The sequence below is a fragment of the Pleurodeles waltl genome, chromosome 6 (genome assembly GCF_031143425.1).
Source record: "Pleurodeles waltl isolate 20211129_DDA chromosome 6, aPleWal1.hap1.20221129, whole genome shotgun sequence".
In the NCBI taxonomy this organism is placed as follows: domain Eukaryota; kingdom Metazoa; phylum Chordata; class Amphibia; order Caudata; family Salamandridae; genus Pleurodeles; species Pleurodeles waltl.
In genome coordinates this window covers 622,921,255-622,948,823 of record NC_090445.1, presented here as the reverse complement: position 1 = coordinate 622,948,823, position 27,569 = coordinate 622,921,255, and the positions used below count along the sequence as shown (strand labels likewise).

Sequence of the window (27,569 nt, the reverse complement as noted above, 5' to 3'; positions counted from 1 at the left end):
CAGTGGCATCTGAAGTGTCACAATCTTTATGCTTCGGCCTACGTATATGCTTTGGCCCAGCGTAACCACATCGCACCTCTCACAATTTACATTTCTTTGCTGATGCTGCTCCAATACCTGTCACTTCTCCTCCAGTTCTGAATCCGCTTGTAGAGTCATTTCTCTGCCCGTTGCCACGCCTGCGATCAAAACAATTCTTCAGGAGTTGGCATTCACTTTCTGGATCCCATCCTCCATCACCAATTTTAAGAAGACGCTCTACAAAATCAGCTGAGTATTTTATATCATTTAATTCAGGAGCTTAACGGTAAATTGACCAACCCGTGAGAGATTTGAGTCCCTCATGTTCCGGAACCTCTTCCCGTAACTAGGAGACATAGAACCACCTAGTCGCGTTTATCTTGACAACAATAGAACATAACACTAACCTTACTTAGTAATGTGTTGTTTCTCTAATTTTGTATGTGGCTAGGAAGAGGAAGAAAAAACATTAATAAACAACTGTACCTGCACTGAAATACTTTGATATCTGGTTTTGTGGCAGATCATAAATGCTTGAATAGCCACAAAGCGTAAACTGGGGTTCTTGTGTGTTGTTCATTGGGCATACACCACCCTTGTCTCACCGGTCTTTCACATCTTGGGGGAACAATGTGATTTATTTTAGTATTTTACAAGTGCATGTTATCCGTTTATTGCCTAACCTTTAAATTTCAGTGAAAATCATCTTGACTGAAGTGATGAAAACTCATATACTCATTTTTCTACATATGCTGAAAGATTAACACAAATATATATAGCAAGAATATATCTTGATGTATTCAGAATAATTTAATCAGTGACGTTAGGTGCTAATTAGGAACCACTTAAATCAAAATGAAAATATTGCATCCTTTAAAAAAACACCACTATTTAATTTAATCTGCCAAATCTCATTGTTGAACTTTATCATAATTAATTACTAGTAATTCTCATTGTGTGTTCATAAAACTAAAATGGAATCCAGATTGCATTTATTTGTCGTGCAAGATATGTGGTTCAACAGTGAATATTCTGGGAAAGCGCAGATTTCATTACTAGGACTTCAACAAAATAAACTGTAAATTTTCTTTAACATCACATCTAGGTTTTAAATAGCCCAGTGTTAAGAATACAAGTACTCAGAAGGAAGATGGTTATTCACTTGCTGTGAGAATGTAATCCAAAGTGGGCTTGGGCTAAAGTGGGCGGGGGTGTTGAGGCCTGTGTTTCTGGATACCCTTTGGACCTTGCAAAGGGGGCCAACTTTTAAATGGAGCAAGTTTAATTGCCATCACTGCCATATACAGCAGGTAAGTCAGCTGAGGACAGTGACCTGATGAGCTGTTCTTTGGTGTATTAAATTATCTGCATGCAGAAATGTGTTCTTCCATGCTGCACCTAGTTTGTCCAATGCGTACTGGTTGTAATGCATAGTCCCTTCTGTAAACATGCACTTACTGAGTTAAATTTCCCCTGTTTATCCTCTATTGTATGTGAATTTAGTTTACTATTTAGCTTCATTTCAATTGGTTATGTTTGTTGTTTGAAATGATTTTGTATGTGCCTTATTAATGTGAAATATTAATTCAGAAAATCCATGCAGAATTGTAACACAACTTACAATGTTTCATAGGTGTGTCCGGTCAGATCTGGTTCAAATTGGATTCCTTTTTCCTATCTGGGATGATAGAGGATCAGGTGCCAATGCTGACGTTGGTCTTTGGAGAATAGAGAATAACCCTGCTCAGCCTGGAGGTATTAATTCATATTTAAGAAGCAATTAACTAATTTTACATTTTGTACAATGTAGTGCTGTTACAGTGCGCATGACAGAGATATTGGGGAAGGAATTAACAATTCTGTCCAGTATCTCTCTCCAAACTGTGAGCATATCGAGTTGCTGAACCTTAAATGTGAAACAACATGTGGTTCTAGTCTTACCGAGTCAATAGAAACAGACGTATCTCTATTTTCTGATTTATGCAAGTGGCAAATGGGAATTGGGGCCACAGTAGATCACAATGTGGAGAGGTTATCAGGTGGCAAGGATTGCTCCTTAGATGCTGGAGGAATGTTTCAAATGAATCCCTCAGAACTATAGGCATTTGGAGGGTGGCCTAACTGTGCAAATACTTTCAGCCATTTTTCTTGTGCTGACAGGGGTTTTACCAGGTGCAGATCCAGTCCTGGTAAAACTTGGCTGAGTGTTTCCGCACCAAATGCCTCATCAATAAATGCTCAGCCTCTTGTAAACCTAGTGCCCATCAGCAACCATACTCCAGCTATCAATTCACTTCTCAGTCCTCCACCATAAAGGAAATACCCAGCACTCCCCATTTCAGTGTGCAAATAATTTATTTCATGCAAATAATATAAACCTGCTGTTACTCTTTGGTCTAGTGACTCATTACAAAGTCCACACTAGCACCTATCTATCTCCCTGAAGTCCATTGCATTTGCCTGTCAGTTCAAAAGAGGAACCTGAATCATCATTAGTTCAGGCTTAAAACAATATAAAAGAAAGATATGGTGCCAAACACATAGAAAAACTGAGCATGGGAGTTTTTGTGCAAGTGATTCTTATCTTTAGCTCTAGACTATAGAATATAGGTTAATAAAGAGTTGTTTGGAAATCTGTTGAGACTGCATATGCAGCTATTTAATCCATCACAGCACCTCCAAGAGCCCTTAAATTGTGAATAGTTTTCCACAATATTGGGAAAATCGTCTAACCTGGCTATCAGTTGTTATATTAGAGGCAACAGGAAGAATTGTCTGGGTCATTTCCATCTCAGCAGAACACAGTACAAATTCTAAAGTGAAAGCTTGATTTAAGATTGACCTCCTAATGCGAAATCCGTCCTTAAGTAAGTGTTCTTCCGTTGGTCCAGTCATTGATCTTTCCCGCATAATGCTTTTAATATTAGTTCTATTATATTTTATCAGAGTTTCCGAGTCATCCTATCATCAATTAGTAGATCTGGACAATTTACAGACCCCATCATACTGTAAGTTATGTCCTTTGTAGCAATCACAAATACTTCTTTTTTATAAAATACATAGAATTGAACAGTAATATTCAAAGTGGTTTTGTTGCTATTTATTTATACAATGAGCTGATATATGTCGAGTAAATGAAACATATTGTAAAGAGAAAAAAGGGGGGAGTCCCAAAAAGAAGTCATTCTGCCCACAGAAGCATGCATGCCTGATTTTGGATGACCTCCAGTCATTTTTCATCACACTCTAGGAGTTGCTCTAACAGGAGTTATGTCTCATTTGTGCTCATGTGATACTACTCTGCACCATCAGCACCACTAACCTCCTAATCTGCATCAACTAGGTTCTTGCAATCACCCAGATCACTGCCAGTATCATTTGTGTCTCTATTTTGTTCATTTTTTCTATCTGAAAATCTAGTATTTTTCATTTCACGGACTGGAATACAAGACACTCAGTACAACAGTCCACGGACTTATAATTACATGAAAATGCAGGAACTGTGAAAGACCACACTACCATGTGGGAGGCATGACTTCCACTGGGAGAGGCAGAATATGTGGCACACCCACAGAGGATTTGGCACAAAGGGTTGAGTCTTTACGGGGCAAATTAAGATCTCTTGTTCAGGGCGAGACTAGGATGCACTACAGGAACATGCATAACTGGCTATATGAGGCAGGCAATAAGGATGGGAAAATGCTGGACTGGTTTTCCCAGGGAGAGGAATGCCAACAGTGGATTTATAAGGTGTCTAGAGAGGGTGGGGGTACTGCAGAAGCACCAGGTAACATCTCACAGACTTCTACGGATTACCTTAGCCAGCTATATAAATCAAGGCCTAGAGACATCTGGGGTGACATGGATAGCTTAATTTGGGATATTTCTGTACAGAGTCTTGGGGATGACACCAAACAGTCCCTGAAGGGGAACTTAATGGAGGTGCAAATCTTGGAGGCCCTGGCACAGATGAAGTGGAGCAAGACCCCAGGGGCAGAACAGCTTCCCCTCAGAGTTCTTTAAATATGTGGCTTCCCTCATAGTGTGCCCCATACAGAACCTGTTATCCGAAGTCTGGTAGGTTGCCCAAAGACCTGCTCAAACCCAATATTGTTCTAATAAACAAAGTGGGAAAGCCGACTCAAGAGTGTGCTTCCTATAGGCCAAGCTCACTGCTTAATGTGGAGACCTGTGGAGACACAGTGGTGGCTCCAGACCAGTCAAGATGTATGGCCTATAGGTCAGCAAGACATTACCAAAGACATTTGTTTGGCTGCCAGTCTCGATGAGAATGCAAGCCAGTGATACTGATGGCCTTGGACACTAAGAAAGCATTTGAGTGGCTTTACTTATTCAGAGAACCACAGAAGGTTGGCTTTGGCCCGTCTTGCGTAGGCTGTGTCCAGATACTGTATTCCGAATCCTTGGCTTGAGGAAAGGTTAATGGGGCAATCTCTGAAGAATTCAGACTAGGGAGAGCTGCGAGACAGGGATGTACCTTATCCCTCCCTGTTGTTCACAGTGGCGATTGAGCTATTGGCGAAGTGGATATGGAGGGATGTACTAATCCGTGGTTTGCAATGGATACGAATTGGGAGGACTTGGTCTGTCTGTCTGCAGATGATATCCTCCTGCACCTGGCTAACTCAGAGAGATCGGTCCAAAGAATTCTGCAGATACTGGAAGTGTTAGGCATATATGCCAGGATTCACTTACTGCAGCAAATCTGTCCCCTACCTGCTGGCTGACTGGGTGTCACGGGTCTGCCCCTACAATGGGAGATGGTAGGCTTTGCATACCTGGGTATATATGTAACAGTGGACAGTGAGTTATTCCTCTGGGAAAATCTGGGGGGTAATCTGGATGACTACTGGAGAGATGTGGAGCACTGAAGAAAGCTGCCTTTGTCTATGCTGGGTAGGGCCGCATTGTATAAAATTATTTATTTACCAATGTTTGTTTGCATCATCCAGAGCACCCTGTTCAAGGTGCCTGACCCCTTGTTCCATGAGGTGAAGTTGGTGAAAAGACTTCTGCTCTCGGATGGAGGGATATAAATAATTGCCTTGAGCTTTCTGACCAGAAAACCTCATAACAGAGAGTATATATCCCTAAACCTATGTTCATACTACCGGGTACCTCAATTGAAATACCTGGCTAAGGTGATCTGAAAAGATCTGTGTAATGTCGCCCAGTGTTTCTGCAGTATAGCCACCCTCTCTAGGCACCTTATAGATACACTGTTGGCCCTCCTCTATCTGTGCTAAATAGGCCAGCATTTTCCCGACCTTAATGCCCGCCTCATATAGCCAGCTCTGCATGTTCTTGTAGAGCATCCTAGCCTCGCCCTCAACAAGGGATATAAATTTGTCCCGTAGAGACTCAGCACTCTGTGCCAAATCCTCTGTGAGGTATGCCACATATTCCGCCTTCACCAACACCAGTCAGTCCTCCAGGGCCCTGCATTCCCTTTCTTTCTCTCCCTTTTTTTACACAGAACCTATGTAATCAAGTGTCCCATCAGCACAGTTTAGTATGCCTCTTACATGGTGGTGTGTGAGTCCACAGTTCCTACATTTTCCAGAAAGTATACGTACGTGGCCTTCTGTACTGAGTGTCTCATATTCAAGTCTGTGGGCTCCCAGGGATCCAGTCTCCAACCCGCTTGGGTCCCATCCTATTCTGAGTACAGTGTTGCAGTCATGGGGGAGTAATCTTGTCACACTTATTACTTTCGTATTTTCAAAAAGAAAATCCAGGAGCTGGTGGCAAATGGTTGGGCTTTCACAATGCAGCAGGAGCTCTCCCAATTAGTGGACAGGAGAACAATGGACCCAAGAGATTACCTTGGCCACTTCTATGGGTCGGGTGGGGCAACTCATATGCCAACCCTGATAACAGTGGTGGTTTAGATCCGCTGACAGGCAACGACCCTACTGGGATGGAAGGGAAAGGTGATATCAGGGATTCCCCACTGGGAATCAGAGTCACTGCAGGGACTGCAAGCAGTTGAGGGACATAGGATATGGAATCTCACTGGCATCTCGAAGGTGGGGGACATCTGGCGTAAGGGGGACATGATCCCATTTGCAGACCTTTGGCAACAAGTTTAAGTAACTGGAGGCCAATTTCTTATCTATCTGCAAGGGTGACATACTGTCTGGGGGTATGGGAACTTACTAAATGAGGTGATGGAGGAGATGCTGTTGGAATTTAGACTCCTAAGCCCCATGTCACATAAACAGGTAATTCTAAATAAACATGGAATTTTTCAATTCTATGCCACCCTTCTTGCCAACAGCCTGCCTCCCCTTGACACACTTAAGAGAAAAGTGAGAATGTGACCTGGATGTTTTGGAAGATGATGCTAGGGAGAGGTCTGCCGCTGTTCCAGTGAGATGGCCATGTTCACAGGGTTCTAGCTGATACAGCTGAAAATATTCTACAGTGCATACTTCATACGAACACGCCTGTTTGTCATGAGGAGGTCCAGCAACGGAATGTGCTTAAGGGGGTGTCAACAGAAGAGGCCTCTTATGCACAGTCTGTGGAACTGCCCCAAAATAAGGGATGACTGAGGAAAGATAAGCAGCAAGATAACCCGAGTGATCGACTGTACTCTGGTCCTAACATCCCACTTGGTGATGCTGGGTATCTGGGGAGGAATACACCCTGGACAGGTATGCCCTAGGATTCTGTAATGTGGCATTGATGGTGGCACAAAAAGACATAGGGCCTGATTTATATTTCGGTGGTCAAGTTACTCTTTCTCAATAGTGATGGACATCCCGACCACCGAAATATAAATCCCATAAGATATAATGGAATTTTTTTTTCGGCGGAAAAGTTATCGGTCACCATTGTGACAATGTAACCCATCCACCGAAAACTAAATCAGGTCCATAATCCAGTACTGGAGGGATGCTAAAATCCCAAAAGTGGCTGATTGGGGGACAAAGGTGACTGGTGTATGAGGGCCAAAAAGCTGGTTTACCAAGTCTGCGGCTGCCTGCGCAAATCAGAGAAAGTTTAGGATTAATAGCTGAATTCAAGAGAATTCGACTACTGTATGGGATTGGAGGTCAAATTCCTGAAGTCACTCCTACATGGGGTTTTGCCCCCACTGGACTCTTACTCGTGTCGGTAGATGAATGTTACATCAAACCATACCATAACGTAATGGTGGGGGCAGGGGATGGTGCAGGACTATGTGGCTTTTTAGTTATGGTTTTTGTTACCTACTTGTTTGTGGCATAAAACCAAATAAGCAGATTTTCCTAAAAGGTTGGATGGACTGCTCCCTCATGTTAAAGAACCCATGCTTCAAACTTAAGAAAGCATTGAGGAGCTGCCATGATACGGTTTGTGCCACTGCTTCATAAATGGCCACCAGTTTAACAGTCATTTCTAAATTTGGCAGGCAGTTACTCCGTCAGGGAGACGGAGTAATTTACTCTATTGCACAGAGTATTACTGTCCTGCCTGAGAGGTCAGAGCAAGGCAGCCCTAAAGTGGTGGGAGCGTGTGCAGTTTCCTCCATGGCGCAGGAGGGGAAAGAGTGCGAGACAGATGCTGTAACTGCCACCAGCTTCCGCAGCTGTGAAGACAGGTCTGTGTCTACTTTTACCGGACACAGTAGATCTAGGCCTGAAGAGAACAGCAAAGATGAATGACACAGTGCAGTATTCACAGCACCACCATCTCCCTCCTCCCTCCTTGGGTGTGCTATGGACCACTTATAACAAGGGATAAGTTCCAGAGTAAGGAGAAAATGAGCTACAAACGGAATTGCATGTAAAATGTTGACAAGGGAGAGGGAAGGATAAAGCACATATCAAATGATTTCTTTTAGCAGAGTACATTGTGCACTTGCACTGTATGACCATACACAGCAGTGTAAGGAACTAATGTTCAAATGTTCACCAGTAGACTGACAGATAACGTTTGTGCACATTATCATTGGTGTCCATTTTATTTGCTAAATCCTGCCATAAAGCATGACACAAAATGTAAAGCTTAACAAATACTTCAGCTAACTGGTTCACAATTCAGACAAACACACATGGACTCATTGAACCATAAATATTGTGGAACTAAAGCCTCACATGTCAGGTGTCAGGGGATGGGTGGGAAGCATCCACAGCACATAGGATGTCTTGGAGGGGAGAGAAGATTAAATTGAATGACATGAGCAGCCAGCTGTAATGCTGCCATGTCTCAGCCGATTACATTGGACACAACAGTCCCCAGGTTTAAGGAGGCTGCTTCAGAGGGTGTATTGCTGCCATCATGGCGTGTGGTTTGTCCCAAGGAGGGCAGAAGCCTAATGCTGAGGAGCACCGTGGAGGCACAGTAGGATGATGAACAAGGAGAGAGACATGCAACAGGTTGCTCCACCAAGATAGGACCAACCAAAGGCAGGGATAGCAAAGGGAACACAGGCGAGCCCAGCACACCAGGTGGTAGGTGCTGAAATTCACCAACTGGCATGGCATGGAGATGCCTACTGTGGGGTGCACCTCCCTTGGAGCAGAGGAGTTTTGACGGTGGGCAGCAGAAGGGGCTTCTGCACCACCAACAATCAATGTAGTGAGGCTGGAAGGGAAGGAGGTGAGTGGTCATGGGAGCAACAGGGTGTAGCACAGAAGGCAATAGCAGCGAGGGCAGGTCCCCAGGGCATTTCCAGAAAGTAGGTCATCAATTTTGGAGGAGCTTGGGGTACTGGGGTACTGAAATGCCACTGTGGCAGAAGGACCTAGGCAGAAGAGCCGAATGGAGCACAGAACTGCCGGGTCAGCATCCACCCCTCTGACTAAGCTGCAGTCAGGCTTGGACTCAATAGCAGGGTGAGGATATTAAAGTGTCAGCAAGGCTTGTGCTTCGGTCTAGCAATCCTACAGGGCAAGCTGCCAAGAAACATTTGGAAAGGACAATAGCCAAGGATAAGCATCAGAAGAGGGGGAAGCTGGAGCTTCAAGAAGTGAGTTGGAAGAAATGCAAGATGAGAATTAGGAGCAAGGGAATGCTGAAAAAGTTGTGGAGCATGAGACTTCTACCAGATCAATGATGTCAGAAGAGCACAGACAAGGGAAGGACAGCAGATGGCAGCAGCTCACAGTTTGTGTGATGGACAGGGAGGAGGTGGTTTTCGAGGCAGATGAGACCTCAGCTAGTGAAATTTCAGAAGACCTGTCACACAGATACCGGATGGGGTTGGATGACTTGGGGGGCAAGAGACAAACATACAGGAAGTTTCAAAGGGAAAACATGCTAGAGAGCAAAAGGTGGTGTTACGAGGTAAAAAGGTCACTAGGACAGAAAGACATGTGACAAAGCTCATTTGAAAGGATAGAAGATGAGAAGCCATGGAGAGAAAAATGGCCTGGGAGATCAGAGAGCTGGGGGGATGGAATGGGCTTATAAAGGGAAATGGCTGGGAGCTTGGGGAGACCTGTGGTCCCTGGTGAGTAACCATGCCAGTGGGAATGCAATTGGGGGAGTATTCTGCAGAGTGATTTGAAGTCAGTAGGGTTTTACAGGTATGCAGTGAACACTTTTGTCAGAATACGTGTCTAGTGGTTTTCCCTTGCTGTACCTGCTATTTCAGGTGTGTCCCACCTAGGGGTGGGTAGAATTGGCAGAGTTTTATTCAGTGGAATTAAGTGGAATTACATTCCAGTTCTGTGACATTCTGCGGTATTCCGCAAAGTGGGCCCTGCAATGTGCATACCACTCAGTGCCCTTAGATAATTATGCAAGGGCACCGGGGAGTAGGCTCTACTGTGCAGTGGTTTAAAGAAGGTAGAAGATGAAGCAGTTCCTCTATCTATAAATACCACTGCAGATTAAACTTTATCTACAGTGTTCTGGTTTTTTTTTTAGAAATTTTGTATGGTGGTTTTGAGATGTAGAGAAAACATTTCAAACTCCAAAATATCTGAGTGGAAGAGAAATTGGGTCTAATATCTTGTTTGGCAGTACTTTGGAAAATATGATCAGAGTATGGTGTATATGTGAGTGCTTGTTGTCGTGTATGTCGCCGTTCTGTATCATGAGTGTTGTGACGGTCAAGGTAGGGATTGCCCCCTCTTCCAGCGCTGTCAAATTAAGAAAACACTGCAGATCACTTCTGTTGGCAGAGTGGTGGAATTTAATTAGTAATTCCAGGTTACAAGAGTAACAGGGAATTACCAAATTCCTTCGGTTCTACCGGCGGAAGTCAAAGTTTGTTCACCCTTGGTCCCATCCTTTGGGTTGGGGTGGGATGTGCAGTCAGAATGGTTCCAAAGGGATCCTGCTGGAATTTTATTCAAGGGGCCTGTCACCAAAGTCCATGTTGCTTTAAAGATGATTGCAGTGCGGGTGGGGTGGGGGGCTGGGCAAGCAGGGAGTTGGCAGGGGTAAGGGAGACAGGGGTGTGGTGGAAAAAATTAAATACACCGGTAAACCATGGGGTCATGAGACTGGAGCTGCTATAGTACCCTGATAGGGAAGCGACAGTGTTTCTGTGGGTAGGGTTTAGCCAGAGTTTCAGGATTCCATACAAAGAATCTAGGATGAAGAGGAGATTGGAATCTTTTCGATCTTATAAAGAGAAAATACAAGTGGTTGCAGACAAACTGCAAAAGGAGTTGGAACATGGCAGGATGGCATGCCTATTTCTGGAGCCTCTGATGGAGACTTCCTTGTTTTGCCACTTGGAATAGTGCTGAAGAAAGAGACAGGCAAGTTCTGTGTGAGACTCCGCCTTTCATCGTCAGAGGAAACTTCCATAAATTCCTTTATTAAGCAGTGTGAGTGCTCAGTTCATTTTGCCAGCAAAATTGGGATGTCAGTAAAACGTTGGCATTTGGGTTTATACCACTTCATCCTGATGGCTGTCAGTTACTGCATATACACTTTCAAAGGAGATACTATGTTGAAAAGGAAATGTCATTAAGGTATTCAGTAGCCTATGTAGTGTTAAAAAAATGTCAGCACTTTGGTACAGTGGGTGATAAACCAGGTGGCAGAAAAAGAGCAGGTGATACACTATTTGTCCGACAGTTGGAGGAGTGGTTGCATGGCGTGATTATGGGAGTTTGATTGAAGCAGCGGAATGGGTGGCTGACTAGTTTGGCATGCCATTGCTTGTGGAGAAGACTGAGGGCCCATTCACCCATTTGACATTTTTGGGGATTTGATCTGGACTCGGTTGTGATCATGTCAATAATACTTGGTGACAGGTTGAGGGTAGTGATTAGGACTAGTGTGATCTGCGGAAATTGCAGCAGACGCTCAGAGCCAGACCTTTTTTGTACAGATTGATTTCCCCCAGCAGAGTGTTCAACAGACAGCTGGCCTTTGCCATGAAGGGTGAAACAAAAACGCATTACAGGGTAAGAGTGATAGCAAGGGTAAGGCAAGATTTACAGATGCTGGTATTATTCTTGGAACAGTACAACAGCATCATGCTTTGGTTCCAGACTGACCCGGTGACTTGGATGATGGAAATCTTCTCTGATGGGTCAAGTGCAAGAGGTTTGATGAGTGTTGGAAAGGGCAATGGTGATATTTGAAAACAAGTGTCCATGGCCGGATGTGGTGTTGTTGCACTTGGTGAGAAGGATTGGGTTCATTTTACAGGGCTGGAGGTGAATAAAATGATGAAGAAGGATTTTTAGTTTTCTGAATTAGAGGTGGATTGCTATAGAGATTTGTTTGATATAGCTGTTATCTTACAGAGTGTCTAGAGAGAGGCAAAGGAAGCATCTGCAACAGACAGAGCTCATAAGAGATTAACAGAGAAATGTCAGGGTGTTTAAAGGTCAAAGTGTTGACAATTACCAAATATTTTGAGATTGATTCCCTGGTGTTGTTCTGTCATGATGGAATACATTTATCACTGCTCAGCAACAGACTGTACCTTGAAAACCAAACTGATGGAGAGGACAGGGGAATGGATGGCAGTAATGAAGTATGTGTGGAGGAGGCACAAAGAATACCTGCAAAGACATTTTGTCATGTTGCAGAGATGGTTCAAAGAACGGAGAGCTTGAAAATTGATACATTGGCACACAGTGGAAAGGAGAGCACATAAGTAAGTTAAATCAAAAGGATGGTGGAAGTCAGAATTGTTGGGCAGAACAGGTGATGGGTGTGTTGAGGTGGAAAACTGTTATGGGAGATGGATGGGTCAGGAGTAAAATGTTAGGATGGTGTTTAGGGCATGATAGTTTGTGCTGCTCAATCAACAACTCTTTGGAATAGCCCAGTTTACACCCAATAAAGTGGCCTTTTGCACATTTTAAATGTAGTGTTGTAGTGTTTCCCCTTGCAAATTCAGCTTTGTGGCCAGTGAGCTTCTTAATCAGGTTTCAACATTTCCCAGGTGCATTTTGGGACAAATAAACCTTCACTGTAGACCTAGGGTGCAAAATGGTGCTTTCATTGCTGAAGGGGCCTGCTTACAGAACTTACAGACAAGTTGAGTGCACTGGAATGGACTTGTGCTCACACCCACACTAACAAAACTATGGAAGAAATGTCCTATTATACAAGGCCAGATTAGGGCTTTGGAATTGGATAGAGTGGCAAACCTTCTAGCTCAACTCAACAATAAATATTATACGAGGGAGCAACCAATCTGGCAAACATTTGCTAACCTCCTCAAAGTGTGCCCAGCCAAAAACCTAATCTCTGAAGTTAAATCCACAGATGGGCGAGTACACACCCATGACTAGGAGAAGGCTTGATGCTACCACAAGTATTACTTACAACTTTACACTGATAAGTCTACTGATCAGTGGACTTGAGCCACTTACCTAGTGGGCGCTACACTATCAAAAACTGAAGCATGCAGATAGGGAAAGCCTGAACAAACCAATAACAAAGGAGCAGATCCTCCTGGCAATATCCAAAATGCACCCTCTAGGGTTCAAGGACCGGATGGCTTTGCAGTCTCATTCTACCAATGCTTTGCACCTTCACTTCTCCCTCTGCTACACAAGGTCTATCAAGAAATGATAAGGGAGGACCAAGTGACCCTTTCACACCTGAGTCTACCAGTGCTGATGGGAAAACTAGCTCATCTTAATCAGTCAGGCTTTATGCCAAACTCTCTGCCAAGGAACAATACCAACGAGGTCTTACACCTTAACATTGAGGCAACTGGGACTAAACAGTCACTCTTAGTCACCCTGGAATCAGAAAAAACATGCAGCAGGGTAGACTGGGAGTTTATGGCTGATACACTGAGAATAATGGTTCTGGGGAGGGGCTTAAGCCACTGGCCTCTGACACGGTACCAGGAACCCACGGCCAGGACACATGTTAATGGGCTCTATCTGCAGTAGCTGACAATCATTTGAGATTTGAGGCAGGGTTCCCTGTTGTCTGCCTTTCTCTGTGCCCTGACCCTTGTACTGGTGACCCAGTGCGTTTGAGCCAATCCTAACAATACATGCATTTTTGGCAGGTTGGTCTAGAGGTGATGAGTGTGAAAAGGACTGGGACGGGAATGGGGGAAGATACATATATTTTGAGGGATATAGATAGATTTTTTAAGGAATAGTGTCAATCGTGGGGTAGCCTTTTGTTTTTGTACAATGGGAGACCATGGACTTTGGAGCGTGAATCAGGCCATCTGACGACCGATAAGGCCTAATGCAAATGTGTCTAGGTGAAGAGGAAAAGTTGTGGAGAATGGGGGCTGTTAATGGACAAGATTATTGACTGTACGTGTGAACTCCTGACAGAGTAATACTAATCTCGAGAGTTTTGTTGTTTGCTTTGGAAATAAAAAAAGAACTTCAACATTTTTTATTTTTAAAGAATAGCACATCTTTATTTACCTCATTTTACTAATCTTCAGGATATACTTGTTGTTGATATTATTATTATGATATTTATGTAGCATGATACTTAGAAGTTTATATTCTGGCAGTGTACCCCTTGGAAAAAGTCAAGTCAATGTCACTCACTACGTTTGCTTGCTTTGTGCAGCCTGGGATAATTTGATCATTTTACCAGAGTTGATTTTGGTTTCCAGTCCTGCACTTTCAGCCAGACTTCCTGCCCGGTCCACAGAGCTTCTGCAAAGTAAAAGTAGTCATGTATACCTGGGAGTCGAGACCAGATTCACAAACAGTGCCAGTTTCTATCCGCTCAAACAGTGATTCGGAATGGTATAGCACTTACAATATGGGTCAAAAAGTACACAACTCCCATAATGATTTCAGTGTTTTTTCTTTGCCTGCATTAAACATTTTTTCTTTTCCAGGCAAGTCAGGAATGTTGTATAACTGTCAGCATTTTTGGGGGAAAGTTGAACGATGAGAAATTAACTTGCATCATCTATGTTTTCCATTTAAAGGTTTGACTTCAGAGTCCTTCATATCCGTTAGCAACTATAACAGACCTTCAGATACGCCGTACATCCTGAATTCAAATAAAATAACACTCCCATCACAAGGAGACTCTGCAGACATTGCTCTGGTTCTTTATCAGACACAAGAAATGGTCAACATTTGGGATGATAGAGGTAAGGTCACAAATCTTTAAAGTCACTTTAAATCCCTGGACACTTCACAGATTAATTTAGGCAGATGAGGGCTGGCATATAGGTAATTGGGAATTTCTGAAATTCTGGTGACCCTGATTTGCTCCTGTGACTAGTAAAAAGTCAGTCACAAGTTAAAACATTTCGACACATGAATGATGTGGCCCCAGTCTTTTTAGAGGCACCAGCTTGGCCCGAAATGTTGAACTCTGATTAGTTTGTTGAGTTTATTATTTACTTCAAACTGCAATCTGTAGCTGACATATAGCCAAACAGTCTATCCTACGTGTTGCGCATTTGTATCCGCATATTTTGATGAAGCTTTTTTTTCTCAAAAGCAGACAATGATCACGCTGATGGCCTCTTCATTTGCGACCATTTAAACTGTTTTATAGAGTGTTTTGAGTTTTCATAAGTGTTGATGGTGTAGTTCCTTGCTGCTCGCATCCTTCATTTCAGCGTATTACTCCAATAAGTGCCAAAGAAGTACACTTCTTCAGGAGAATGTTTACTGATTTTAACTATCTTGATTGTGTACCTTTCCACGTTTCCAAGTCACCATGTTAGTCCACTCCACAGGTTCAGTACACATATCTGCTAACTCTCCAGCTTGCCTCCAGACAAAAAAACGTCAAGAATAAGTTGGCCATGTGAATTTCAATAGGATCTGACATCTCGTAACTGACACCTTGAGACACCTTGAGAGGTGGACACAATCTCCTACTACTGTCATTTTATTTATACTGTTGTGGTTCAGGACTTTAGGTCATTTGCATTTCATCTGCAGCTTAGATGAAGGGATATCTATGTCAAATTGTGACATAAGGTTTTTAATATAGCCTTAGAACCCGCCGTAGCGGGCTCTACCGGCTATTAAAGGCCCGCTCCCGAGTTAAATGCCCGAGCCGAAGGCGAGGGCATTTAACAAGGGAAAGGGCCTTTAATAGCCGGTAGAGCCCGCTACGGCGGGTTCTAAGGCTATTAGAACATTCTGCCACTCAGGGCAGAATGTTCTCTTAAAAAAAACAAATTGCTCACGGAGCCCGAGGGGATTAGAATCCCCTCGAGCTCCGTGAGGCTTTGTTCACAGCTGCTGCTGTGAACAAAGCCCATTGGAATGTTGGCGCTGCGGGCTTTTACCGGCCAGTAAAAGCCCGCAGCACTCCATTGTTTTCAATGGAGCTGCCAACTTCCAATGTTCTAATTTGCTTTATCCCACACAAGCCTCAGTGGGTTGGTGATACCATTACCAGGATTTGGCAATGCTTGCTCCCCAGGGCACTTACAGCTGCACTGGATGTCAGTTTATAATTACAAATGGCTCCCATCTGGAGCATGAATTGTTCGCTGGGATGCAAAGCATTAAATTGGAGCAAATTATAAAATTCCCAATAAAAGAAGAATTAATATTCGTAACCATATTTCAGGGAGCCTTCTCACCCCAAGAAGAGATTCAGACTTAGAAGACGAAAAAGTTTAAAACAAAAAGGCTGAAGGCATGTAAGCAATTTTTTTAACCTGGGATGAGAATACATGTTCCCTTGTGAGGCGCTATGGAGTGGTGGTCAAGCAAGTTGGTCAAGGATCTCAGGTATCAGCTCTGGATGAGGTTTGTTTATGCATTACTTTAGTTGAAATGTCTGACATTTAAATAGAGAGATAATATGCTGCTGGCCTCCAGGCCACCTACAGGTGTGCTACAAACATCAGAAGATAATTCACTGTTTAGAAAAAGGTAAAACAAAAAAAGTCACAGGTCAAAGGGTGGAATGAACAGAAATGTGTCAAGTGAGGACTTTACATATATGTGGTTTGACGCAAATAAACAGCAACTTTGCTAGGCTGCTGGTGGACTATGTCTGCATACTCCGAGCATTTTTATCCCTTGGCCCTCATTCACCATTTCATTTCAAAAAGTATTTTAAAGATCAACTCCTAAATTTGGTGTTCACAAGTCATACCTGTATTGTGAGTTCCTATTGCTTGCGTTCCTTGTTGATATACTGGAAACATCACACAATGAAGAAGGAATTATGTGATCTTCTAAGGCATTAATAAGATCTGGAAACTTTAAAATATAGAAGACAAGCTTCTTAAAACAACCATGATTTATAATACCAACATGTTTGCAGTATCAGTGGGACTGTATGAGCGATGGACTCATGTGCATTTGTCTTGTTTTTTAGGGAGTGGCGCAAATAGAGACGTCTCCTTCTGGAAAGCTGACCACTGCTGCAGCCTGGGCCACATCGCCGTTGATAATTACAATAAGCCATCTGGAGTATTTGCAAAGGAGATTAAGGCAGGGACTTTGGTGAAGCCTACCTCCTTTGTCCAAGTTTGGACGGATAGGGGCTCTGGAGCTAAGAGGGATGGTGCTGTTTGGCGTCCTGTGTGTCCCCCCGGTTATGTAGCCCTTGGGTACGCAGCTACGGGGAACTATGCACCACCTTCTGCTGATGGCTTTTGCTGTGTTAAAGCAGAGTATGTAACTCCAGGACAGTGGACCTGGGTTTGGAATGATAGAGGAAGTGGGGCAAGGGATGATGTCAGCATCTGGAAAGCGTCTCCAATAAATCCAGAAGGTCAAACCCTCAACGCTATGTCCGGTATTAAAAGGCATGGGGACATGGATATCCCAGCATACGTGCTGAAGAGCAAGTACGTTTTAGTCCACAATAGCAAGCCCACCAAAAAAGTAGTCATTTATGATGTTAAATATAACTTCAATGATAAGAAAATATTGAGAACAGAGCCCTTACAATTGAGTGCCAGAACCAAAGTGCAGAACTGCGCTGCTCCCAAAGACAGCCCACCTGTTTATGCTGAAAGGCAGCTGTCCTATACTCTTGAAACAGAATCTAGCTGGAGCTTTGAATCCTCGGTTGAGATAGGGGTTACTGTTGAGGTAAGCGCAGGCATCCCAGGTCTTGGAGATATATCTGTTTCCTCTTCTGTCACCACCACTTTTACTGTGGGTACAGCAGGTAGGCGGATGGAATCAAGGACCGACTCTATTAATGCCAAAGTAGAAGCTAGGCCCAAGTACTCTGTGGACTACTTTGTCACAGGGACACGCTACACTGCTGACATTCCCTGGACAGGAAAAATGAAAACTATCTTCGAGGATGACACGATAAACATTGAAAATGTAAAGGGGGAATATATTGGGGTGCAGGTGGCTGAGATTATTGTGACTGCTGATGCACCAATCCGCTGTGGATAAAGAAGAACATCACACCTTAGCAGCTTTAAATCATTCCATACAGGTCAGGACAGTTTCTTGACATGTGCATGGTCACCTATATTTACTTATGAGTACCTTAGAGGTGCCTTTTCTGTTTCATACGTGATCAACCCTGTATCGCCTAGTTGTGACAACCGATTGAGGTGCACACACTCTCTGTGCAGCTTTCACTCATTGTCCTGTTTGTATTTTTACCTTTAATATGAAAACACAATGCGCAGTGCCAATAAAATATCAAGTGACATTTACAAAATGTGTGTATGTGTATGTTGTTGGTGCATTCACTTCAATTACATAGTATGCGTTTGCAAAAAGACTAGTTTGTTGCAGTTTGTATAGAGAGTACATTCGATGTATGAGGCTCTCTAGCGTATCCTCTGTAGACTCTAGTTGAAATTAAAAACAGTGGTGCTCAAAAACTCTCAACTGATGCATATGCATGATCTAAATCTATGCAGATCCTCTGATCGGATTGGGAATACTCAGCAGTGAGGCCGCGGGATGAGGCGTTCGTTACTTGTGAAATGTAGCAGTTGAAATATTTTTGCTACATCAAATGTAACACACAAATAGACAGACTGCGTGGAGGCATTCCCCGATTTTTTTTTCAGTGGCAGTTCAGTAAAACCTGAAGACCACAAACTAATGCTCAAAATGTATCCTCAACTAAGTATGCCTTTAGTGCGTAGACTGCTTGAGAAATGAGGTGAAGGAGAATTTATGCAAGAAAGACATAACAGAAAAGATAAAATGTTCAAAATAGATAAAGCCAGTGATTCGACAACATAACACTAAGAGAAAACTGTGGATGGTGTTGACCTCCACGACCGTAGTATTGCTAAGGTGACAACCCAGATAGCTACCTGTCAGTTCACATTACAAGAGTTCTCCCAGCTGTGCATGATGTCAGTAGAAATTGCCGTTGATTCAATATGCCAAGGATTGGTCCGAGGAGGAGGGGGGAAGGTAAAGAGTGTGAAATGAGTTCAGTGACTTCTTGGTTCGGAAGATCTTTATCCCGAAAACCTATGATAATTAGATTTACAGGACAATGGAGACTTTCGCAAGGTTATGATTAGTATAAGGACATTGAAATGAAGTTTAGAAGAGTGGCGAGGAAGATCAGGGGATGGGTTTGCATGTGGCATAAAGATTTTTGCATCGAGGGGGGTACGTATAGAATGCATGCTCTCCTGGTAGTTCCAATGGGTTTGAGAATGGATTTCCTGGGTCTAGCACACAGAGGCACATCGGTATGAGAGCAAAGAGGGGTGAAAAGGCAAGGTTTTACTTTGCCACAATTGTCAAGGCAGTGGAGCATTTTGTGTATGAGTGTGTTATATGTGCCTTTAGGGATATTAGGTGTCAACTGGTTTCACTTTGATCCCTGCTGGGGTGGAATAACTATTTTTAATTGGGAAAATTTAGCATTTTTAAGTTTGCAAACACATTGGCACATGCATTTACAGAATCTATAAATCCCATAAGGCACACAGTTTGATAATAACTCCTTATATTATGAAACAATAACTGAAAATGTATATGTAATCAAATTAATTGCTTCAATATTTCAGACAATCGTTTTGTCCCTTTCTACCGTTAACTTTTAAAATGCCAGATTCAGTTTCGTAATACTGGAACATACATGCCCACCAGTGCTCATCGAAGGTGGAAATTAACTTATCCACTCTCGGGCAAACCATGGTCAGTTCAGCACTCAGCATGTTTTAGACATTAAGCTCAATAGCGATATTAAACCTTTGGGATAAACATCCAGCACCTTCGGGTCAATAATCACATAGCATTGAGCACATTGTTTGCACTCTCCGTCTTCATCGCAGGCATTTGGAATTCCCTATACCAATGGTTCTTAACCATTTGACTTCTGTGGATCCCAACTTATTACTGGAACCAGGGATCTCCAATAAACTATGACTGGAATCCCCCCTCCCCCCCGATTGAGTTATTACTGGATGCCTGGAATTTCCGATTATTTGAAATACAAAAAAATACACAAAAATACAGATACAGACATTCATCAAACAAATACACAAAGGTGGCATATCTTATTTTATTCACAAACAAATAAAAAAAATATAATTTTAATGGGAAGGTTGGAGCTTTTCTAAATTCAATGGAAGTCACTCATCATCCATAGTATATTCTGTTTGATGCACTTCCTCTGCTCCGACAAATCAGAGGATTCTAGCTTATGTTTTAGCCTCCAATTTCTTCATGTTAACAGAATGTTTATTTTTTATATTATTTTATTTTCTAAGGCGATGCAGACCCCCAGAGTATGATTAGTGTGCCCTTCTACTTGGACGTTCTATGCAGTATTAATTTAACATTCAAACAGTTTTACATTTTTGTAATTTAGATCTAGCAGATAGTAGCTGCGGGCAAGCCCTCGTATATCCTTGTTTAATTTCATATGAATTAATAGCTGTCTCGATCTTTGCAGACCATCTTGCCACCAAACGTACTAAATAATACTGTCTTAAGGTGGAAAGTATACAATAATATTCGAGAACTGGAATTTTAATCTTAGCTGAATATACAAGCTTTAACACAGTGGTTCTTAACTTTTTGACTGCTCTTGGACCTCCACTTATCATTACCGGAATCCTGGGACCACCACAATATCAATATTGGAATTTGGGGACCTCAATTGAGTCATTATTGGAACCAAGGGATCAGGGCCTAAGCAATTTTAAAGGTTTGAACTTCAAAACAGTACTTAATTGTAATGAATTCACAAACAATATGAAAACAAAAAGTTAGAGCTTTTTCAAACTAAAATGTGGCCTCCAATAGTACTTACTAAATTCCATTTGATGCACTTACACTGCACCCACAATCAATATGAGGATACCAACTTAAATTTTAGCCTCCAATTAAAAATTCGTTCACATTTACAAAACGTTTTACAATGTTCGGTTTTACACTTTGCTTCTCTCTTCATATGCTCCTTATTAATGTTAGTATTATTTCATTTTCTAAGCAGTCACAGAACTCCTGATTAAGGGTTGGGGACCGACTGGGTCCCCGGACCACAGGATAAGAGCCACTAACAGATAAGGCTGATCTGGACACATAATCAAACTTTTACTACATCTGAAATTGGCCCAGAACAGCTGATATGGAGATGCTTTGATGTGGCAAATCAAATTCTTGAAAATGTTCAGCAAATGTTCGAAACACATTGTTTGTAAAGGGCTGACCAGCACTTATCAGTTCACTTGTAAACCATTTTTTCATGTGGAATTAAATGGTAGGAAAGGGAGGATGGTCCCAAAATGTTGTATTAATTCATTGCAGTCATTTCAGGTCTTTTTACACAAATTGCCTCATATTTTCCTACAGTTTCCACACATAGGGACTGATTACGACCTTGGTGGATGGGAAAATCCATCACAAACGTGACGGATATCCCACCCGCCGTTTTACAAGTTCCATAGGATATAATAGAACTTGTAATATGGCGGGCGGGATATCCGTCACGTTTGTGATAGAGTATCCTATCCACCACGGTTGTAAACAGGCCTACACTTTGAAGCTCAGTGCATTTTGCATAGTTCTGGTGTTTCTTCAGTAGTATTTATATGTGATACACTGTATTATTAAAAATTGAGGGGCAATGCTCGCTGGATACAGCTGATTCAGTTTTGTGTGATTTTCCTGCTGTGTCAGATGCCATGAAAGTATACTGAAACCACTAAGAGTGCAACACCCTCCCATAAACAATAATGAAGACAGAGCCTCAGAGGAAATAGTAATAAAATAAATTAATTCATTTTGATCTTTTTAAAATTCATATAAATTGAACTTACCAGTAAGCAAATTATATATAAATACAAAGTAAATATTTTATTTAATGAAAAATATTTTAATAACCTTTTTATATTTAAAACTAAATGTAGCTTTAATATTTTAGAAAATAATTAAATTAATTTAAATTAATATTTTACACAACTTTTTGTAATGTCTGCTAGATACCAAATAAATATAATATATAATATGATATACAATATAATTTTTTACTTGTGTGATTTTTTTAAATTAATCTTTAAAAAATAATTTTAATTTAATATGATATATTTAAATTAATTTTATATTAATTTAAATTAGGTCGATACTGCTATAGCATTTTTTATGTTTGTTCTACATTTAAAGTAAGTATGTACAAATCTTTTACATTAATAGTTAACATACAAATTATTTTTGTAATTGTTCTTTTAAAGCTTGTTAAACCTTTAAAATTTTCCCTATTCTCTGCCATAGTGAGATCTTCGCCCCAGTGAAGAAGACCACAGAGGCACAAAAAGGTGCAAAATTTCACTGCCTGGCTGCCATCAGTCCAAATGATGGGGTAGTCAGAGAAATATACATAGCCAGTGGCACCTAAATGCTTCCTTACCTTTCACAGCAAAGTATTTAGACTCACCTCTCACCCCTACCCATGCATTAAATGGCATGTCCGGAAAAACTAATCAGCAAGTAATTGCTAGGTAAAACGCTTCATAGAATATCCCTGTTCCTATTCCTCTCACTTCAGTGTATAGTTCTCCTCCCTTCAGCCACAAAAATGTGAGCAATACTTTCCTTTGTCTGTGAGCACAGTCTTCACCCTCCATCTTGTGCAAGGACAGGCTAGGAGAATCAAAAATGTTCTCCGTTACTCTGGCTCATTCACACACAGCATACATGTACCACACAGGCTACATATATCAACATGCCTAATGTGCTTTGTGGATGTTGGCGCAAAGCACCAGAAAAATAGCAGAACTTTACACCAGTGTGACAGTAGGCCTCCACTCCAGTGACTCAGATAAAAACTTCTGGTTACACTGAAGAAGGTATAACATGGAATGTTGCCACCACCACTACATTCTAAACCCAATGACAGGAACACTGGTCCTCTGTCTAGAATGAGGCATGATTGGTGTGCCCCTCAAGGTCACAGAACAAGTCATGGTCAGGAAATGGGCACAGGCTTATGTGCTCACACTAGATTAATATGACATCTGGTCCAAAAATCAAAAGCTGGATACTCCCAGACATGCAGTCTGAGCCGAGGAACACTCTACAATAACCAGACACAGGAAATTCACTTCCCAACAATAGAGCAGTTACAAGAATAGAAATGTGCCGGCCTTCAATCACTCTGTCAAGCCACAGAACATCAAGACCATAATGGAATGTCCACTTCCACTATTATGAAGGCAATGCAAAGTTTTATATGCTTTGCTACCTTCTGCAGGTACTTTCTTCCATGTCTTGAAGACACATTGCCTCCATTGAGACAGCTCCAGATTTACTCCATCCATCTCCTGAGAAACATTTTACTGTGGAAGTCGATGCTAGTTAAGTGGTAATGTATAGACTATTTTCATTCATGCTGCCAGCTACTTGCTTCCCTCGACGTCCTCTGCATAAGCTGGACAGAGCTGCGATAATTGTCATTTCAGTGTCTTTTCTCTCTCTGTTTCCCTCTCTATTTTGTGCAAAGATCCTTGCTTCCCTCCAGGTATTTTTTGAGATTGAGGTACCTCCCTCCAATGAGCATGTCTGAATATGAGACATTTGAGAAGGGCCAGGAAGGTTATGGTCCCACGGGAGGTGAGAACTATTATTATGATGAGGGCATGGAGGAAGTTATTGATAAATTTCTTAAATTTCTTCCCTGGACTAGAAACAAGCATCCTAGGACCGTTTTTTTTTTTTTTTTTTTTTTTTTAAGTTCAAAAACTTTATTCATCCCTTAAAAGACAGAATACATGTTAGCCAATCCATGTTTCAGGTGGCACGACATTGGACCAGGTGAAAAACCGCACACAGTGCCAAGGCCAACACCAGGTTAACATCTAGATGTTAATGCATTCAAAATTAAAAGAAACTAAAAGCATGAATAATTAAAAGCAATGGGATAAAATAAAAAAGTCAAAGATCAATCCCAATGAACACAGCAACTCCTGTGTGAGAAAAAAGCCCAAACCCAAAAATAAACCATCCATCACCCATGGTCACTCCAACACCACTCCAAATAGGTAGGCACTTTACCCTTCAGACATATATCTTTACACAAGTAATTGTGGACCAAAGAACAACCAAGAACTGGAATGGCATGACAAGCATAAAAACCTGATGGATTAAACCCAGATCTGTGACTGGGGGTGAATGTTTGATTTGCTCTGCATTCCGTCCATCATCTGTTGTTTTTGCATTTGCATTTGCCACCAGAATCCAGCTAGCCTGGCTGATGAAGGGTGATACCCTGAAACCGGTCCCAGGATGCTTTTTTCTGGTCCAGGGAGGACCTGGCCTGGCAGTTTGGGCTTGACTGTTTCTATCGGCAACAGGGTCAAGACTGATTTGCATATGGCTGGGTCCAAACTGGAACGGCATGACAAGAAAAAAACCTGATGGATTAAACCCAGATCTGTGACTGGGGGTGAATGTTTGATTTGCTCTGCATTCCGTCCATCATCTGTTGTTTTTGCATTTGTTGCCCCGAGTGGGAAGGGTATGCCCCGATGGGTCCGTACTTGCTATGCCAACAGAATCAAGCTAGCCTGGCTGATGAAGGGTGATACCCTGAAACCGGTCCCAGGATGCTTGTTTCTGGTCCAGGGAGGACCTGGCCTGGCAGTTCGGGCTGGACTGTTCCCATGGGGAACAGGGTCAAGACTGATTTGCATATGGCTGGGTCCAAACTGGAATGGCATGACAAGCAAAAAACCTGATGGATTAAACCCAGATTTGTGACTGGGGGTAAATGTTTGATTTGCTCTGCATTCTGTCCATCATCTGTTGTGTTTGCATCTACAAATATCAGCATAACTGCCTGACTTGTGCTCCTGATTCAGCTTCTCTTCTGGCAGCTGGTGATGACTGATAAGCTCCTGAATGTAAGCCTCCTTTGGGAATTGTCAATGAAGGCTTTGTGATTTATGTGAGAGTCATCTGAGAGTTACAACTCTGTACTTACTTATAGACAGAGATTTCGAAGGAACAAATTACTCAATTTATTTTGTGAAAACTAGTAGAAATGTCAAGTTGAAGATAATTTATAGAACAGATTAATTCTGAGATGTGATAACAGAAATTTTTGAAAGGATGTTAAGTGAAAGTTAATTTACAGAAACTGAATATTTCTGAGATGTCACAAAAGTATTTTCTTTTTAAGAAGGTCAAGTCAAAGTTAATTATTAGAAACAGACTATTTGTTATAAAAGAACCTTTTTGAAATAATATCAAGCTGAAGTTAATTTACAGAAACAGAATATTTCTGAGATGTGATAAAAGACCCTTTTTGAAAAAATATCAAGCTGAAGTTAATTTATAGAAACAGAACATTTCTGAGATGTGATAAGAGAGCATTTTTAAAGAATGTCAAGTGGAAGTTAATTTACAGAAACAGACTATTTTTGAGATATGATAAAACAGTGTTTTGAAAGACTTTAATCAGAGAATCACAGAACATTCCTGTATTTTGTAGAAAGAGAACACAAGTGAATTTACAAAGTGTGGACAAGCTTGAAAGCAACCAGTGCTTTCTTTTTTGTGAATATTCTTTTGGTGATTTTTGTCTTCTGGTATTTTAAAAGACTAAGGCCCTCATTATGACATTGGCGGTAAGTGCTGCTTACCACCATGCTGACTGCCCCCAACATACCGCGACCGCAGCAGTATACTGCAACTCATATTATGACACACACATAGAAATCCACCACTATACAGACACACACACACACAAGTCTGTCACTCCAAACGTCAGTAAACTTCACACTTGTATAGCACACTACTCACCCGTTAGGGTATCAAGGAGCTGTATGCATACCGCTGTGGAACCCCTCCTGGCTTTTCCCTGTGAGGCACCCACTCCTGGAGAGCCCCAGGGTGAAGCCAGGCACTGTGAGGGCCATTGTGGAGATTAAGCAAGCTATTGCCCAGAGTTACAGAGTGTGACCCATCAATTAGATTAGGCACCGAGGTGAGAATTATCTGGTCCAAGGGAATTGAGCCCAAGACCCACTGAGGTGGGAATTGAACCTTGGTCCCGGGCCAGATCTCTGCATCAGGGTCTGCCACTATAACCATTGTGCCACACTTCTCCACCAGTGATAAAATGGCGGTAGCAAAACCCACACCGTTACAGAAATACGCCCACAGCATTATGACCCACGAATTAACATGGTGGACATTCAACCACGGTAAACCATTGGCAGTACATACCGCTGTGCTCAAAATACACACACATACAAAACAACACCACATTGGTCAATTCAAACTACACACACCTGGCACACATACACACACCACACCCATGCCACTAAAAACACACACACACATTACCCACAACCCTTTACCACTACAATTTACAAAAGCGAGAGAGACATGCCAGGAGCACCCACAGAAACAGAGCTACAGAACACCATCACTCAAATACCATCCACACACCTCACAGCACACACCCCAGCACATCACACCACACACCCTCACACACCACACACACTACACCCATGGCACCACAAAGAAACCCCAAATTCTCTGGGAAGGAGCTAAGGGTCATGGTGGAGGACGTCATCCGGGTAGAGCCACAGCTATTCAGATCACAAGTGCAGCAGACATCCAGTGCTAGGAAGATGGAGCCATGGCGGAGAGTCGTAGACAGGGTAAATGCCATGGGACAGCACCCAAGTACCAGGGATGACATCAGGAAGAGGTGGAATGACCTAGGGGGAAGGTAAGTTCTGTGGTTGCAAGATACCAGATAGAAGTACAGAGGACTGGTGGTGGACCCCCACCTCCTCTCCCACAACTAACAACATGGGAGGAGCAAGTCTTGGCAATAATGCATCCTGAGGGCCTGGCAGGAGTAGCAGTAGGACTGGACTGTGGTAAGACAAATATTAACTACTTTCACCCTCCTACCAGCATGCCATTACATGCCCCCACCCGTACCCTCACCCCCACAACCCCACCACCTCACATACAACCCACCCCTCCCAGTACCCAGCACTGCATGCAACAACAATGCATGTATTCCACTCACAGCCCTGCATTGGCATACATCACCACAGCATGCACAGTAGTGACAATCATTTAGCCAACCAAATGACAACTCACACAAGCCAAAGTTGCCTTGGTAATAACAACCATAGAGGGAAACACACCCATGCACAAGATGTCACACGCAGTAACAATAACACTGCATTTACATACCCTTAGGACCCCCACACAACGTCACCAGATAGGAGGTGCAAGCAACATCCATTCCACCCCCAGAAGAGGCCCACAGTGATGACAGCAGCTCTGCACGCCTGGATATGGATGACCAATCTGGCCCATCAGGGACCTCTGGACAGTGGGTTACCCAGGCACAGTCACATACCACCACAGAGCCTCCCCTCTCAGGAAACATCAGCACAGCACCCACCCAGTCGGCTCATACCACTGTCCCCAGGACACGTCAATCAGCAGTGTATCCACCATTACAGGGACCTCAGGCAACCCCACAAACACAGGACTATCAGGGACTTGGGGTCAGTGACAGTGGGCACACGGTTCAGGGGACAGAGGCACAGGACAACAGGGAAGCTGGGAGGACTGCTGTGCAACAGGGGAGGACAGGCCCAGGGAACCCACTCGCCATGAGGCACTCACCAACATCCTGGGAGCATACCACCATTCCCAGGAGACCATGGGCCAGATACTGGCCAAGTTGCAGGAGACCCAGCGGCTGCAGGAGGGACAGTA

The 27,569-nt window shown here is 42.6% G+C and overlaps 1 protein-coding gene across 1 annotated transcript in view; it reads left to right on the top strand.

Moving 5' to 3' along the window:
* The window catches only part of LOC138300076 (uncharacterized), a 75,990-nt gene extending 57,930 nt beyond the window's left edge, over positions 1–18,060 (top strand). The window contains exons 6-8 of the mRNA XM_069238950.1: positions 1,655–1,776; positions 14,375–14,542; positions 16,747–18,060. Of these exons, the coding sequence (XP_069095051.1) occupies positions 1,655–1,776; positions 14,375–14,542; positions 16,747–17,786 (1,330 nt within the window). The 3' untranslated portion in view covers positions 17,787–18,060. The remainder of the gene's footprint in view (positions 1–1,654; positions 1,777–14,374; positions 14,543–16,746) is intronic.
* Positions 18,061–27,569: the final 9,509 nt, after the last annotated feature.